This window comes from Dysidea avara, chromosome 7, assembly GCF_963678975.1.
Source record: "Dysidea avara chromosome 7, odDysAvar1.4, whole genome shotgun sequence".
Lineage (NCBI taxonomy): Eukaryota > Metazoa > Porifera > Demospongiae > Dictyoceratida > Dysideidae > Dysidea > Dysidea avara.
In genome coordinates this window covers 5947079-5962221 of record NC_089278.1, presented here as the reverse complement: position 1 = coordinate 5962221, position 15143 = coordinate 5947079, and the positions used below count along the sequence as shown (strand labels likewise).

General features: G+C 36.9%; 4 protein-coding genes and 1 long non-coding RNA gene across 5 annotated transcripts in view; 2 read left to right on the top strand and 3 right to left on the bottom strand.

Moving 5' to 3' along the window:
* The first annotated feature begins 1290 nt into the window (after window positions 1–1290).
* LOC136260601 (L-threonine 3-dehydrogenase-like) lies at window positions 1291–4083 on the top strand. Its single transcript, XM_066054397.1, has 13 exons — window positions 1291–1497; window positions 1541–1596; window positions 1695–1797; window positions 1849–1911; window positions 1964–2050; window positions 2454–2519; window positions 2568–2628; window positions 3052–3149; window positions 3199–3289; window positions 3339–3375; window positions 3431–3555; window positions 3782–3836; window positions 3906–4083. The coding sequence occupies exons 1-13, from the start codon at window positions 1332–1334 to the stop codon at window positions 3963–3965; spliced, it is 1068 nt and encodes a 355-aa protein (XP_065910469.1). The 5' UTR covers window positions 1291–1331; the 3' UTR covers window positions 3966–4083.
* A 1219-nt stretch (window positions 4084–5302) lies between these two features.
* On the bottom strand, window positions 5303–5957 carry LOC136260960 (uncharacterized). Its single transcript, XR_010703770.1, has 2 exons — window positions 5622–5957; window positions 5303–5553 (listed from the first exon to the last, which is right to left on the bottom strand). It is a non-coding gene; the product is annotated as an uncharacterized lncRNA (long non-coding RNA).
* Window positions 5958–6161: 204 nt separating this feature from the next.
* LOC136261502 (protein ST7 homolog) lies at window positions 6162–10083 on the bottom strand. The gene is made up of 17 exons (XM_066055510.1): window positions 9888–10083; window positions 9631–9754; window positions 9367–9421; window positions 9205–9274; window positions 9112–9160; window positions 8972–9050; window positions 8743–8797; window positions 7729–7804; window positions 7514–7611; window positions 7368–7460; window positions 7209–7230; window positions 7102–7159; window positions 6942–7044; window positions 6740–6890; window positions 6544–6636; window positions 6357–6496; window positions 6162–6309 (listed from the first exon to the last, which is right to left on the bottom strand). Exons 1-17 carry the CDS (start codon window positions 9984–9986, stop codon window positions 6229–6231), a joined length of 1446 nt encoding a protein of 481 aa, XP_065911582.1. The 5' UTR covers window positions 9987–10083; the 3' UTR covers window positions 6162–6228.
* Window positions 10084–10091: 8 nt separating this feature from the next.
* Window positions 10092–13142, bottom strand: LOC136261508 (dynactin subunit 6-like). The gene is made up of 7 exons (XM_066055515.1): window positions 13007–13142; window positions 12680–12747; window positions 12520–12625; window positions 11502–11566; window positions 10541–10588; window positions 10349–10491; window positions 10092–10238 (listed from the first exon to the last, which is right to left on the bottom strand). The coding sequence occupies exons 1-7, from the start codon at window positions 13051–13053 to the stop codon at window positions 10155–10157; spliced, it is 561 nt and encodes a 186-aa protein (XP_065911587.1). The 5' UTR covers window positions 13054–13142; the 3' UTR covers window positions 10092–10154.
* LOC136261504 (mitochondrial 2-oxodicarboxylate carrier-like) overlaps window positions 13116–15143 on the top strand; it is a 3998-nt gene continuing 1970 nt past the window's right edge. The window contains exons 1-3 of the mRNA XM_066055512.1: window positions 13116–13394; window positions 14750–14798; window positions 14843–14926. Of these exons, the coding sequence (XP_065911584.1) occupies window positions 13256–13394; window positions 14750–14798; window positions 14843–14926 (272 nt within the window). The 5' untranslated portion in view covers window positions 13116–13255. The remainder of the gene's footprint in view (window positions 13395–14749; window positions 14799–14842; window positions 14927–15143) is intronic.

Sequence of the window (15143 nt, the reverse complement as noted above, 5' to 3'; positions counted from 1 at the left end):
AGTTTTAAATGGAGTGTGTTGATGTAATCTACTTAGATTTTCAGAAAGTGTTTGATACTGTCCCACACCAATGTTTATTTAACTTAATTTGGCATTCATGACAATCTCTTAGAATGGATTAAAAACTTCTTATTTAACAGAAAGCAACAAGTTGTATTGAATGAATATAAGTATCATTCCTCTCCAGTCTCCAGCGGTGTACCTCAAGGATCTGTGTTAGGTCCTTTACTTTTCACAATGCTTGTCTATGACATTCCATTAATTGTGTCTAGCTAGCCCTGTGTTCATGTTTGTAGATGATACAAAAAATGAGAAATACTACATTACATTACAGAATGACTTAAATCAACTTTACAGATGGTCACGACTCTGGTAATTAAAATTTAACATCTCCAAATGTAAGCATCTTCATTTTGGCCCAGCTCACCATCATAGCTTCTATTATCTTAATGGAATACCACAATGACCTTGGAATTCTCTTTGATGACAAGCTTAAGTTCCATGATCATACCACTAAAGTTACCATTAAAGTTAATTGAGTACTTGGCATGATCAAGAATCATTTGAATACCTTGACTCTGATATGCTATCTAAGTTGTTTACCACACTAGTTCGACCCATCTTGGTATACTGAATGCCATTTGGGGACTACTGTTTACTACAATGTAGAGCTACCATCATTACAGGCTCCTAGGCTATGGGTAAACACCTCGAACAGGCTCTGCCTTCTGTGTACACCCTCCAGTGCCTAACTGGTAAAGTAGATAATAACAATAATAATAACAACATGACAAATTCTATACTGAGAGGCTGTCACTACTATCCTTACCATCACTGTTGTTTAGACAACAGAGGAGTGGCCTAATGTCAATTTTTTTAATGCCGGGTTACTTCAGCTCTGACTTTACTAATCTATGACCTAGTACTCCACTACTACTACTACCAGGGGGCACCAGTTTAAATTGTTTAAACAACATTCATCATTATCGTGCAGATCAAATTACTTTATGAAAAGAACGATTAATGATTGGAACAGTTTACCTACCTCTGTCGTGAAAAGTACTTCAATTAACACTTTTTAAATTGCTGTTAGACAATCACTAGATTTTAGATTTACTTTTGTATAATGTTATAATGCATTGATCGGGTATATACAGGATTCGCTTTTTACCCATATTTAATCATAATCATAATGTAAAATTCAGGTTGCTAAGGGCAACGCTTACTATAAAATTCGTCTATTAGGGCATAAGCGCCGCTTCAAAAAATTCCTAGTTGATTAGTGATGTGGTAGCCACGCCCACAATTCATACGCACGTGATCACGATTCCATGATGTTGCCTTCAATGATGAAAGCATTAGTTAAGGAGGAAGAAGGGCCTTCCTATCAATACAAAGACGTACCAGTGCCCAGTCCTGGTGAAGGAGATCTGTTAGTGAAGGTCAGAAAAGTGTCGCTGTGCGGGTCCGACATCAACGGGTACACGTGGAATGATAGTAAGTTAGGAATTAGTCTTTAAATGTTACCTGTTAATTACAGTCGCTAAGGCTCGCAATAAGGTCCCATTCACACCTGGGCACGAAATGGTCGGAGAAGTAAGATAACATGTGACGTAAACACTCTAATAAAGCAATCACTTTTGCTGACTGTTTTAATAGAGTAGTTAAAAAAATAATTATGATGTTCATTTCAGATCATAGCAGTTGGTTCCAATGTTCCTCCAGAATATGCCATTGGTAAAAGAGTGTGTGTAGAGAATCACTTCTACTGTGGAGAGTGTTTCCAGTGTGAACATGGTCAGTACTGAACAATAAATTGTAAGGCATGAACTGATTGTTCTGTCATAGACCAACGTCACATCTGTCAAAATCTTAAGCAATTTGGATATGGTAGGGGGACCATTTATGGAGGTAACCAGACAACATGCTGTAGTAATAACAGTTTGTTATCTTCTGTCATTAGGTTGCTCAGAATATACGATAATACCAGCTCGATATGCTTACCTACTCAAAAGCAATATCACTGATGCTCAGGCTTCTGTACTGGAACGTAAGATTGTAGTAATTACACAATATTTGTTGATGTCCTATAACTTGAGAGGCATTTTGGATTAAGGCTGAAACAATCATGGATTTTCAGTATTCAAGTACTCGCTAGTGTTAAGAATTGAGTTCTCACGATTTGTACCTACCCATTGACATGTTCTATGCTTGACCTTAAACTAATCAAATTCTACAACATTTATGGTGTCATTTCATGATGACAAATGCATCATGTGAGCTAGGTCACATGATCTTAATGAGTATTTACATACCAATCTTACTTAATGAGAACTCAAGTATTTGTAGTATTTGTTTCAGCCTTATTTCCATTTGAGGAAGCAATGGTGATTATTATATATGAATAGTTCAACTAATGAATAGAAGAATACTTTTATTGTGTTACATTACAGCGGTTGGCGTGGCACACCAAGCATTGGAAGAAATTGATCCTAAGGGGGAGACAGTTCTTATCATGGGTACATTAACTAGTGTATAATTATAGTAGAGAAAGTTTCTTATTATAGGGTGTGGTCCAATTGGACTATTTGCCACCACTATTGCAAAGGCAATGGGAGCCACAAAAGTGTAAGTGTTGATCCTAATTCCATGCAATAGGAAACTTTGCAGAAGAAAAACATTACAAATCAGTCAAATTTTACTTCATCAAATGTTGATCAGTATTTAGACCTAATCTCTGTTTCCTTATTTTTACAAACTGAAAGTGACTCTTAAATACTAGAGTGGACAGTTTAAAAAATTTTTTTATCCCACAAGGTACCTCAGAATATATAACTAATGCTCTCAGTTTTGTGATGATCTTGATAATTACACCCGGCTGTGCGTTATAGTTCCTACACGTTGCACCAAATAATAAGATTATGATTTTCATCAATATTAATTTTGATTTGTCAAAGCTGACAAAGAGCGAATTCATCAACTTTTCCTTCTGTCAAACTTGTCCTGTGGTATATAATATTATGGTGAATTATTTGCTAACGTTAATTTTAGAATTGCCACTGATATTTTGGCAAACAAACTGGAGTTAGCTCAAATAATGGATGCTGATGTTATAGTAGACAGCACAAAGGAAAGTCTGCAGGAAATAGGTATATAATGTGATGTGGATCGATACCACCTGACATGATATAATTATAGTGATGAGGGAGACTAATGGTGATGGAGTAGGATGTATTGTTGATGCCAGTGGAGCACCAAGTGCTGTGAACAATTGTTTCACCATGTTACGGTAGTTAGTGATCTTGTTGTCTGTTTGTGTGTTGAATGTGTTTGTGTAGGAAAGGAGGAAAAGTAGTTCTAATAGGATTATTGAAGGTAGTAATAATAATAAGACTACTAGTTTGGAAAAGATTGTAATGCAACTATACAGGCTCCGCTACATGTAGAGAATCCACTACAGAATATTGTGTTCAAGTCCATTACACTAAAGACTGTCCATGGTAGGAAGATATTTCATTCTTGGGAAGAATCAGAGAAGATGGTGTTTGAAAAAGTGTAGGTTAATCAAAAGTGTGCCATGTGAGATAGAGATGTAAAATTATGTATTGTATGTATGTGACTGTTCTATTAGAATACTTGACTGCACTATTAGAATTAACATAGTACATGAGCATGGAATACAGTGTTATAGACATGGTATAGGAGATGTTGTAATATGCCACACATCATGTCTATTACTCTGACTCTCCTGTGATCTAAAGACAAATTTGTGTCCATGTAGACTCAATGTTGATCCATTGATAACACATGATTTTCCAATGAGCCAATTTGAAGAGGTAAGTAAATGACATTGTGTAAAATATAGCTCACCTGATTATCCTATACTACTGTTATGTCATTTTCAGGCATTTCATGTTCTAGTTAGTGGGACAGGATGTAAGATTCTCATCACTCCCGGCAAGTGAAGTGATATCCCATGTGCCAACATGCAGCTAACCACCTAAACCCAGCTATATTTTCACAAACTTGCAGAATAATTTGTCAATGTTTTATAGCAAATACATTACTGTATATGCACTGTAATATGGTAAGATCAGGCATCAAACATGACGACACACACATCATGAAAGATCATGCCAGAGATCACACATGCATAGCAAGTTACTAAAGAAAAATAGCCTTAGTACTACCAAGAGTCCATATTATAATTACCCACTGATGTTTATTCATCTGATACAGTGTGTGGTGTACTAGTAATTATGGTAATAGCTCCTATGTTATTTTTTGCTGTTTCACCAAAGAACAGCATCATGACTGTTTCATCGATATTTTTCTTGAAATGCCAATCTTTTTATCCCTGTAAGCTTAAATATTAAACTGTTTAACAACAGGGTTCGTGATCACCATGCAGTCTATTATGCTGACGAAAAATTTCAAGCATAGTTAGGTGCCTGATAATACCAAGCATATAATGCTAGTATAATAAGAAAAATTAAAGTGATGCTGTTGCATGACCATAAAAATGCTTGTTATACGAGTCATGAAATGAAGTGATGCAAATATATTATACTTTTGTCAAGTTATTTTGTATTACCTTACTATACTGAAGTTGCCTTCACAGGCAACAATACCTTTGCACTATAGTTGAAAGTTTTCATTGTCTATTTAGTAAGGGCTAATTTATTAGCAAAAAAACATGAGAAATTAAGTATAAATGTTGAGCATAACTATGATGAGTAAGTACTTCAGCGGTAAAATTAAAAGCATAATAGCTAGGCTGCTGTGTAGCTATCTTGAGGATTTGAATAAGTCTCAATTAGCACTACTACTGATTCAGTTTCACCTGCTCAGTATCCAGACCCAATAGGTCTATACCAGCTTTCTGAGTTTCTCTATTTTCAAGAAGAAAAAATTGTTTGGTATCCACATGGAAGACTTCACTTTCTCATGTAAACCAATGTACAGTGTGATGTGGTACTGCCTCATATTAGCTTGCTGTTAATTGCAACATTTGTAATCACTCTTAGGTATATTCCCTGCTGCATGTCAATGGCTAATAGTTTACTGGGTAAGTTATATCAATTTGCACTGCAAGCTAGCATATACATGGTGAATTCTAAATTTTGTCAATAAATAGATTTGTATAAATACACTGGAGCCATCAGAAAATGTTTTCTCAAAGCACCAACAGTAGCCGGCCATACACTTTTTAACTGCCTTGATTAGCTATAAATATGGACTCTCTTTTGACAAGTTTTTGGTGCTGACAACTCTGGGTACAGGCTGAATTATTAGCAGAGCACACAATATAAAACAAGACTATATGTTAGAGATTGAGTAAAAATAACACATGAAATACTGTTCCTTGATGTTCACATGTATAGTACTAACAACTACTGAGTGTGTGGCGTTGTACTGGTGCTGCTGCTGATAGCAGTTCCTAAATTAACTGTTGCCACTTCACCAACGTAAAGCATCATGGCTGTTTCACCCTTCATGAACTTGCTTCTAAAGTTGCCACCTTTCTTCTTATCCCTGTAAGTTCGAAGCACTCTATAATGATATAAAAATTATGGTCACACCGGTATAGCTAGCTAGCTACTAGAGCTTTTAAACTTCACCTTGAGGATTTTTGACCAAGTCTCTTTTCTACCTTACTAGCACTGCTACTGATTTTCACTTTTCCTTCCTCAGTTATGTTATTGACTAAATCTGAAAGATCTGATGTTTCAGCTTTCAACAATGTCTCTAAGCGCCTTTTTCGGTCTGCCACTAAAAAAAACTTGTTTGGAATCTTCAAGCAAACAATCGGAATCTTAGATAGCAGTTGCTTGTATCCTCGGTGGCGGGAGGGATGGTCACATGCAATACTAAGCTGACTAAGCTCTTTGTCGTAACTGTGAAGCAATTCTTCAGACATTTTTCATCGAGGCCTTCGCACCATATAATTTCGCAAATTTTTTCAGTAATTTTAAGCGCAGGCTCTTCTTAGATAGAGCTGTCACGTGCGACGGCACTACTTTGACCATAGATACGGTAAGCAGAGATGATCTACTGATTTCCTAGGACGTTTTCAGTTAATGCAGTAATCAATTCGTGAGTCTAGTCTAGCTGTACAAATAAAATGAGTCCGAACGTTCTATTAGAGTAATTCCCAAATATCATGTAACATTTGTCGTCCATTCATAAAGTGATAATATACACGTGATCAAGTAATTCATTACATCATTATTGTTGTATAAAATCTACAACTTGTGAAGGAAGAATGGCCTGTAGTTTGTCCAGGATAGACAAGAAAATTGTAGTCACCTGTGTACGGCTACATCAATGCACAATTTTATTAGTACAATACTCACAGCTTTAGCATATTGTGTCATGACATTGGGAAAATGGTAAGCAATAACAGTTAGAGTCATGAAACTGAAGCAGAGTATTCCACTGAACACGATAAAGAAAGGAACTTCTTGTCTTGGGTAGATTGAAATTGTGTGATGAGCTATATTTAAATAAATACAGAAACATTACTTACATAAAAGTTTGTACCTGGTAAGATCTCTTTATCAAGGTTAGTAGTCGATGCAGGATAAGGTTCATGGTGATGACCTTGCTCAAGTGGGAATGGTAGCAGTCGAAATGCTATGGTGAAAACAAACACATCTAGTGCAACTAGTCTATAATTGTTAATTTTGCTAAGTAAACAAATAAATTCTGTCCTACCAATGTGAGTGAGGAAACATACTTCCTTCCCAAGTACAACTGAGCAAGTTGAGAGCACCTGGAACTCTCTTCCAGTGCTGTAAATGATGGAATGCATACATGACTGCTTCACTGTCACCTCTACTAGCATAGTGTTCCGGTGGTAGTATTATATTCTTCTGCTCTAACAAGTACTACAGTGGGAGAATGGTAGAGTATTGATGTCAGTGATGTGTAACAAGTACCTTAGGAACATGTGGGTTGTATTCTACTGCTAAGTGGATGGCTTCAACTGCTGCAAGCTCAGCTGTGTTTAGTCCACGCTTTGAAGCATTTTCTGGACAAAACCTAACAACAGTCGCACCACACACAGTCATGCTCACATGTATGTACACACTCACGTACTTGTCACTGACACCTTTAGCTATACAAAGTGCTGAAGAGTACAGATATGTTGCTGACTCTAGAGGAAGATAAGGTTATTTATACCAGTACAGTATTTGTGTTCATACTTTCATTTTGAGGAATAATTTGCTGTAGAATAAACAAAACAAAATTAAGTTATTTTTCTGATGCAAACACAACTCAAACATTATGTAGAAATATAAGCAGTAATTATGCAGCAATTTTCAAATTTATATTAACACTACAAATTGATATATAGCACCAACCTGGACTTCCAAGTACGACTGTTGTTCTAATGAAGCCTCAATAAGTCCCTCAGTGACGTTACATATCTTAGAAACCTTGGGATCTCGTAGCAGCTGTTTTAAAATATGTTGGTGACACAATATCCTGTACAGAATCATGTAGTTACCTCTCTGTATATCTTGATGGCCTCTTTCACTCTTCCAAGTTTTCTAACACATTGTGCTAACCTGACCTTTATGTAACTGACCATTACTTCACTGTAACCTGCATTACACCATCACCATGACAACAATACACTAACACAAAAATGGCCATCTATGAGAGCTGCGCACTTGAGCACATAGAAATCTCATTCTATTTGTTTACACATAAACTCCTTACCATTTGATTTGGAGTAGCTTCCTTTGTGTCCCATTTCCATTGTCTTACTAAGTGCCTCCCTCAGGTTACTCTCTACCTAAAGAGATACATATTTAAATGGCTACAGTAAGTGCTCTCTGGTGTATCTGCATGGAAAATAAGCCATGGTGCTTGCTTGCACGCATACACGTACGCACACACAATGTTAGCTAAAAGTGGGAACAACTTGTAAAGTGATGGGTAAGTGTTATGTTCGAAGGAGCCTTAAAGTTGTGACCCTTTTGAGTATCATGAGCTGCAAATGTGAATTTTAATAAAATGACATTCAATAAAATAGAATCCCCCAGGGTCCAGTATTGTTGCAGCCTCTATACATCATTGGATAAAATACAGCACACCCAAGACCATTTTATGGGCCACATGGCAGGTGATACTACGTGTGTACTTTGCAGACTAGTAGAAAAGTGTCTGAGAAATCAGTAGCACAAATACTGTTCACAATGTATATATTAATGCAGGGAACATCAACAAAAGATCAAAATACTCTAATAGAGCAGTCATAATAACCTTGACTTTATAAGGTGTACTTTGCTTATCAAAATATTCTGGCTAAGCCCCTTTTACACTGTATAGGCCTAATTAGCTATAGCATAACTCATAACTGTTGTTTCTTCTAATTTCAATATCACGTATTTAGAGAAGGCTTACTATAAGTATGAAATACCCTAATTGAGCAGTCACCTTAATACAGCAGTCCAACAAAAAAGCATACATGGTATTCTGTGAAATCACCATTAGAGATTCAATTTCAGAGGGTCAGGGGTGACGCATGTCCCCAGGTTGGTAGGTCCCTCTATATAAACACTTGGTAGTTCACAGACTGTATAATAACTTCTACTTGTACCCCTTTAGCAAAATCCTAGATCTGTCCCTGTTCTCTATTAAAACACCCTTTGAAAATTTCTAAATATCTGCCACTGCTGAGATCCAATGTTAATATCAACAGGTAGTGACTGCAGTTAGTACATAGCTTACCTCAGTAATGGTGGTTGCTTCTTCTTCTGCTAACAACACCCATGCAGCTGGCAAACTACACAATTACAAACTCTATATTAATTTTATACTCTACATTTACAATACAGTGGAGTTGGTTCTATTACATTTCACAGTATTGCATAGATAGAAATTTTGTGTTCAATGGTAGTCACATGTCACAGTTGCAGCAAACAAAGAGCTACAAAGTAGTTATTACTACTAAACTGACTTTTCATTGGCTTCAATTGCTTTCCGAGCATACGATATTCGTTCCAGAGGATCTGTAGCTCTCCATGCCATGGACATCACTGGTACAAAAAAAAACTTACATGAACACACACAGAATAAAATATTCTCTGCACAACATACAAGCCTTAGTGCTGTCATTATCTTCCTGCTCGTCACAAGCAAAGATCACCTTAAAAAATATTCTTAATAGATGCACAGTGAAATTAATAATACCTGATGTTCTTGAGCAGATAAATTCATGTCGAAAAAGGTTAGAGGTTCTTTATCCATCACCCACTGAAATCTTGAACAAGAAAAAAAAAAAAACCATAATGCAAGAGAATAAGAAATATTATACTCTAGTTAGCATGTAGCAAGTTATTGAAGAGATTGTACCTGTTGTATTCAGCTCCTCTGAACAGCACTAGTGGATTACGTACAGGCTTCAAGTCTGGATTGGTAGAATACGTGCAAGTACATACAAACTCTCTAATAGAACATACGTACATAAACTAAAAGGATAAACACTACCAGGAAACCATTCTCAGCCACACAAGTTTGCAGGAACTAACTACAAATATTGTCTTAACTGCCTAGTTAATTACACTTGAATTGCCTGATTACACATACACACAAATACACTACATATTATTATCATACCAGTCAGTTGTGTGGTTTTCTGCTCATCACCACTATTAATTGTTGGTAGTACAGAACAGACAATTGCAAAGATTCTTTCACTAACTGATACTCCATAGTAAATAAATGCTAGCCATTCAATAAACTGAAAAGATACATATCCAAAATTATTTGCACGCACACCTGTATATCAAGGAATACACTATCACTTGGAACAATGCCTGAGGTAATTCTGTCTTGTCATAGATAATATGGTCGTGTACATATAGTATACGTACCAGCACAATTCCTGATATCACTGTGGACGTTCCAGTTAATATAACATAAAATTGTGGCGTTGTGTTGCTGAAGAAAACATCCAATGTTTCCATATCCATACTAAAAAGCACGCAGCTATCTCGAACAATAGCTGGGAGCGCAGTTGTTATTGTTTCTATATAACGCGCTCCGCAAACTTGCTAAGCGATACTAAGATTCCAAGATCACGTGATAAATTGTATTATGTGAATAAATCAAATGAATAAATTATATTATGTACACAATAATTATGTGGAGACTAGTTTGCCTTTTATGAGTTTATGAAAGTTTGGTAGTACTCTGGTGAGGTAGTCGAGCTGCTGTATTCTGGACTGGAGAAAGATAAAAGTTATTAAACAATATCAGCACAATTCAAATGTTTACACCAAGGCAATGATGATTGCCCAACTTAATTATTGGCCATACTTTAGTATAGACTTACTGAAGGAGGTTGTGTTAGTATGTATCGTTGATTGTTTGATCCACAAATAATAGTTCTACGAGGCAACGACTCAGTACCATCAACACTACAAGATGCTCCGATGATACACTCATCTGTCACTACAATGTCATTGCCGACATGACCTACATAACAAATGACAGTAAAACTGATACTGCAAGTAACATTGTGAACTTTTTGGCTCAAAGATGTTGCTATTTCCAACAGCTCTAGCAGCACAATCTTAAACACACGTTAAGGACTATTATTGTATGTTAGAAGAGAGGGGACACACACACAGGTACACTACATGGACCAGAGCAGACTATAACTAGCTATCGTTTATCTGACATTATGTCAGATCAAAGTCAAAGTTGATCTGACATTGTAGAACAACGAATGTGCAAAACACATTTATTTGACACCCAGACTCCTTCAGCAGCCACGCACTGCATATCATGATAATATAATGAGTTGATAATCTGTGACCAATATATACACTTGATAGACTATTGTTACATACAAGAAGGTCTGTGGGTGAACTATGCCCAGTCACTACTTTTGTGTCATTAAAGCTATGAGTAGTGGCTAGATCTGTACTGGAATTTTGAACAAGGACAGAGAAAATAGTGAGCATTTATGATAATACTGTAGGACATTTAAAAGACTGTTGAAGTTACTTGGAGAGTGTGTGAACATGTGGTAGAAAGGTGCATAATACACTTTGCTGAAGGGCTAGTCTCATCATCACAGAGCCATTTCTGGGGTGGCACCACTTATTGATTACTGGAGTGCTTATAATCTATAAATGATAAGTGCCACCCTGGAGAATGGGTCTGCGAGTATGAGATTACTGAAAGGCGTAGGTTTGTTCCCCAATGGGATTTTTTTTGTTTGTTCATTTTAATGCCTTTTTGGTGCACCTTTTTAGAAACAGTTCGACTGCTTATAAGAGTAGCCGGCTGTTCTATTAGAGTATATTGATGGAAAATGGTTGGACATCCTTAACAACTTTAGTAGGTAATTGGGCAGTCTTTGCGCTAATTGGTCAGTAAATATCTGATGGCCAACCGTTATAATCTGCTCTGACATGCACACATGTGTACACACATGAACACGACAACGCACTAGTAACCACTTGTCATAGAAAGGATACATGATCCAACTTCAAATACGTTTCCATTTCCTATTACCAGAGGCTGGTCACCTCCTCCAGGTTGGCTAGACAATGTACAATCATGTAATGAGATAAATATACAACTGCATATGAGATCATTTACACCACCTATAGGAATGCATACATTACACCAGGGAATTATCTACACATGGAAAATTTTATGAAGGCATGTTTCTAACATAGATTAGAAAATGGTATGCATAAAATGCTTTGATCATTGAGAGAGAATGAGGTCTTTAAAATCCACTAAAGACCTGCTATGCATAGCAGGTTATAAGTGTAGGTTAGACCTATAAAAAACCAAGGCAAAGTCAAGGTTTTTAAAACACGAAGATCCGAGAGCGTGGTTTCTAACTGACTTAGAAAAATGAAAGTGTATTATATGGACATGTAGTTTTAGAGCTCAAATCTGGACACTCCCCACATAGTACTGCTATGAACTAGGGATGGGCAATTATTCAATTATCGTGATAATCGTAATAGACGACATTGATTATTTTGTTGGCAATAATCGATGTCATCTAATTTTCATCAACTAGTGATAATCGAAATTGGTAATTATCGTGTAATAATCGTGTAATAATCAAGTTTTCAAAAAGAATAATCATTCATCTTAAATATTTTTGTCACTTAGTTGAATATTTTAATGTTTTTTGTTAGTGTTTAAGTGAACAATAATCGTGATAATGATAATGGCAATAATCGTATGACAGAAATGTCAATACCACCCATCCTACTAACAACATATCTGTACAATGGCCAATTTCAAGCTGCTAATAGAACATCCTATAGTCTACTAGACAATCAAGTGGACAGTTTAGTATATAGTTCCCCACCCTTATGACGAGAAAGTATTGAGGTAAACATTCTGTTGTTTATTACCTTAAAAAACAGCAGGCCACAGTGCTCTATGTACAATCCTTCATGCACCTTAAACAAAAAATGTCAGAAACCCAAACCTCAAAATGTTGTCCCTAGCCACTGTGGTGCAACATACTTGTTAACTATTGTAGCATTCTCTTCAATCAGATTATTCTCTCCTATCACAATAGGACCAGTCTCTGCTAGGATCTTTGCACAAGGATGAATCACAGTGTGTGATCCTATGATTGTACACACAATATCCTGTATGTTCTATTAGAGTATTTGGAACTCACCTATTGTAATGTTCCCCTGTAGCTGAGCCTCAATACACACAACTGCACCGGTGGCAATGTCAAAATTACTACAACATAAACCAACCAGCATACATATCAGTGTCAAGTGGAACAGTATCCCTCGCAGTATCCCTTCACCTGTTTACGTCATTATATACTGAAGCATACTATTCTACACAGGCCCGATCATATGCATAGAATATACACGAACTATATAGTTCGCGTATAGCCAGCCGGGCATAAAATGCTGAGAGCTAGGTTTATTCATTTATCATTTTCAACGAACGCCTTGTTCTGTAGACTATTAAATTTCAATACAATTCTTACCCAACATTTTTGTGCGGACTAGTAAATGCTGCAGATTTCCCACTCATGGCATTGACAACCAAAAAGACAGTTCACGGCAGAATAATCTAATTAAAACCCACTACGTTGTTACGCACGTGATCTGCTTACATTTGATCGAAGGTCAATCAAGATTAAACGGTGTGACATGCATGCACAGCTTCCAAGGTTCTATTGGATTGATATTTGGAAAACTGAACCATTCGATTACTTTTTGTAATCGTACGGAATATGGAAGGGCATTCGAGCAGTACAAAAGAAATTCAAGCTGGCCCTCGAGCTGCAGCTGGCGGCCATGTGGTGACGAACGAGGTGAGGACCTCTCGTTCTGTGGATGCCAGAAGACAGGCATTAGCTGGAGCAGCTGCTGGTGAGAATAAAAGATTTGTAATTACACTAGTTGAGCGACTATTGCAGATGTAATATTAATAGTTGCACATCCCAGTCTCGCTGTTACCATGGTCACATCATGACACCTACAGATAGTTATATATCAGTAGCTCATTAGTTTCTTCTCAAGAGATGTGAAGGGAGCTTGGGTAGCTAATAAAAACATTAAAATTTATGTAACCTGTCTATTTTGTATTCAATGTGTGGTCACCTGATTATTTGTTCTTCAATTGACCTCACTCCTTTTTGAATGAATACCTGGTCTGTTTCCTTAAGTTTCTCATCCTCCAGTGCTCAAAATACTGTATGGAGGTAAACTTTGGCAAATGATCTAAAAAATTATTTTTCCCTACAAAACTTCAAAGCGTCTAACTTAGTGTGTTCAGCAACATTGAATGAGCCTTATCCGCAATTACGTCACAACGCAAAAATGGCGAAAAGTGTGGGGGCCTTTTGTACAGAGAGCCATTGGGAAGAAACCAAAAGCAGACCGTAGGACTACTCGAGAAGTACGAAAATGCGTGCCCCTACATAGTAAGATAGTTAATAAGCCTCACCAGAGTTTTCTCATGCTTTCTTCACGTGGAACATGTCGAAACGTTATCCCTTCCATACAAAGTATGCTACTTGGCCCCCACACTTTTCGCCATTTTTGCGTTATTTTCGCGTTATGACGTAATTGCGGATAAGGCTCATACCAGCCTGTTAGCTACATATGCTCCATAGCAACATGTAGAGAAACAAAGACTATATTTCTGAATGTCCTATCAGCAAGTCTCATCAGAATTGTGTATGATAGCTAAGTATAGTTGTGGAGTGCACTCCCTATAGCAATTGGCCTTTGCCAATGGATACTCTTCACCCTCCCCTCCATGTGGTAGCAATGTGGATAGATTTTAACTAGACGAGTGAATTGAATGGCTCTCATGACTCAAGAATACAATATTCCTAGCTAGTTGGTGTAGTTGCTAACTAAAAGGTTGCATTCAAACCACCAATGGTATAAATATCCAGATTTAAGGAAAATGGCAACATTAGCAGGACAAGAAACTAAATTTAGTGTATGCTGCAACATCAATTACAGATATTCATATTACCGTGTATCTGAAAATCTTCATGCGATCATACTATTATAAATTGTAACAATTCACAAAAGAAACTAGCACAAGTGTTCTATCTAACTATCACTTTCAATGGAACCGGTCCACCTCACAAGAAAGTTAGAGAAGAAACGCTAAGTTAATTCACATGAACCTTTCCAGTCACCACGTTACCAATGTGTGACTATAAAGTGACATGGATATTATGGTGTCATTTATTATAACAATGCTGCAGGTTTTGTTGAATGCTGCACCATGTATCCTTTTGATTTGGTCAAAACAAGGTAATGAAAGCATGATCATTTAGTATGGTGATGTACAATTGCAGATTCCAGGTCCAGAGAGGAAGAAATGATCCAACTAGATATTCTTCTATTCTCGACTGTGTTAAAAAAATGTACAGGAATGAAAGGTACGTGTATATGGGTATGTGTGTGTGTGTGTGTGTGTGTGTGTGTGTGTGTGTGTGTGTGTGTGTGTGTGTGTGTGTGTGTGTGTGTGTGTGTGTGTGTTGTGGGCATGCATGTGTGCTTGTGATCCGTGTGCATAAATTTAATTGTAAGAATAAATAAATGCTTGCACAGATATTAGAGAATAAGTCATGTTCAAGTCCTCCATCAACATAAGCC

Bases quoted from the DNA above. Each gene is read 5' to 3' on its own strand.
- LOC136260601 (XM_066054397.1), top strand. From the start codon at position 1,332: ATGATGTTGCCTTCAATGATGAAAGCATTAGTTAAGGAGGAAGAAGGG. The intron at 2,629-3,051 runs GTAAGTGTTGAT...CGTTAATTTTAG, and splicing joins GCAATGGGAGCCACAAAAGT to AATTGCCACTGATATTTTGG. The intron at 3,150-3,198 runs GTATATAATGTG...ATATAATTATAG, and splicing joins GGAAAGTCTGCAGGAAATAG to TGATGAGGGAGACTAATGGT.
- LOC136261502 (XM_066055510.1), bottom strand. From the start codon at position 9,986: ATGGATATGGAAACATTGGATGTTTTCTTCAGCAACACAACGCCACAA. The intron at 7,461-7,513 runs GTAACTACATGA...ATTTTAAAACAG, and splicing joins CCATCAAGATATACAGAGAG to CTGCTACGAGATCCCAAGGT. The intron at 6,497-6,543 runs GTACAAACTTTT...ATTTAAATATAG, and splicing joins TGATAAAGAGATCTTACCAG to CTCATCACACAATTTCAATC.
- LOC136261508 (XM_066055515.1), bottom strand. From the start codon at position 13,053: ATGAGTGGGAAATCTGCAGCATTTACTAGTCCGCACAAAAATGTTGG. The intron at 12,748-13,006 runs GTAAGAATTGTA...TTTATGTTGTAG, and splicing joins AGTCCGCACAAAAATGTTGG to TAATTTTGACATTGCCACCG. The intron at 11,567-12,519 runs GTATGTTGCACC...TACATTGTCTAG, and splicing joins AATGCTACAATAGTTAACAA to CCAACCTGGAGGAGGTGACC.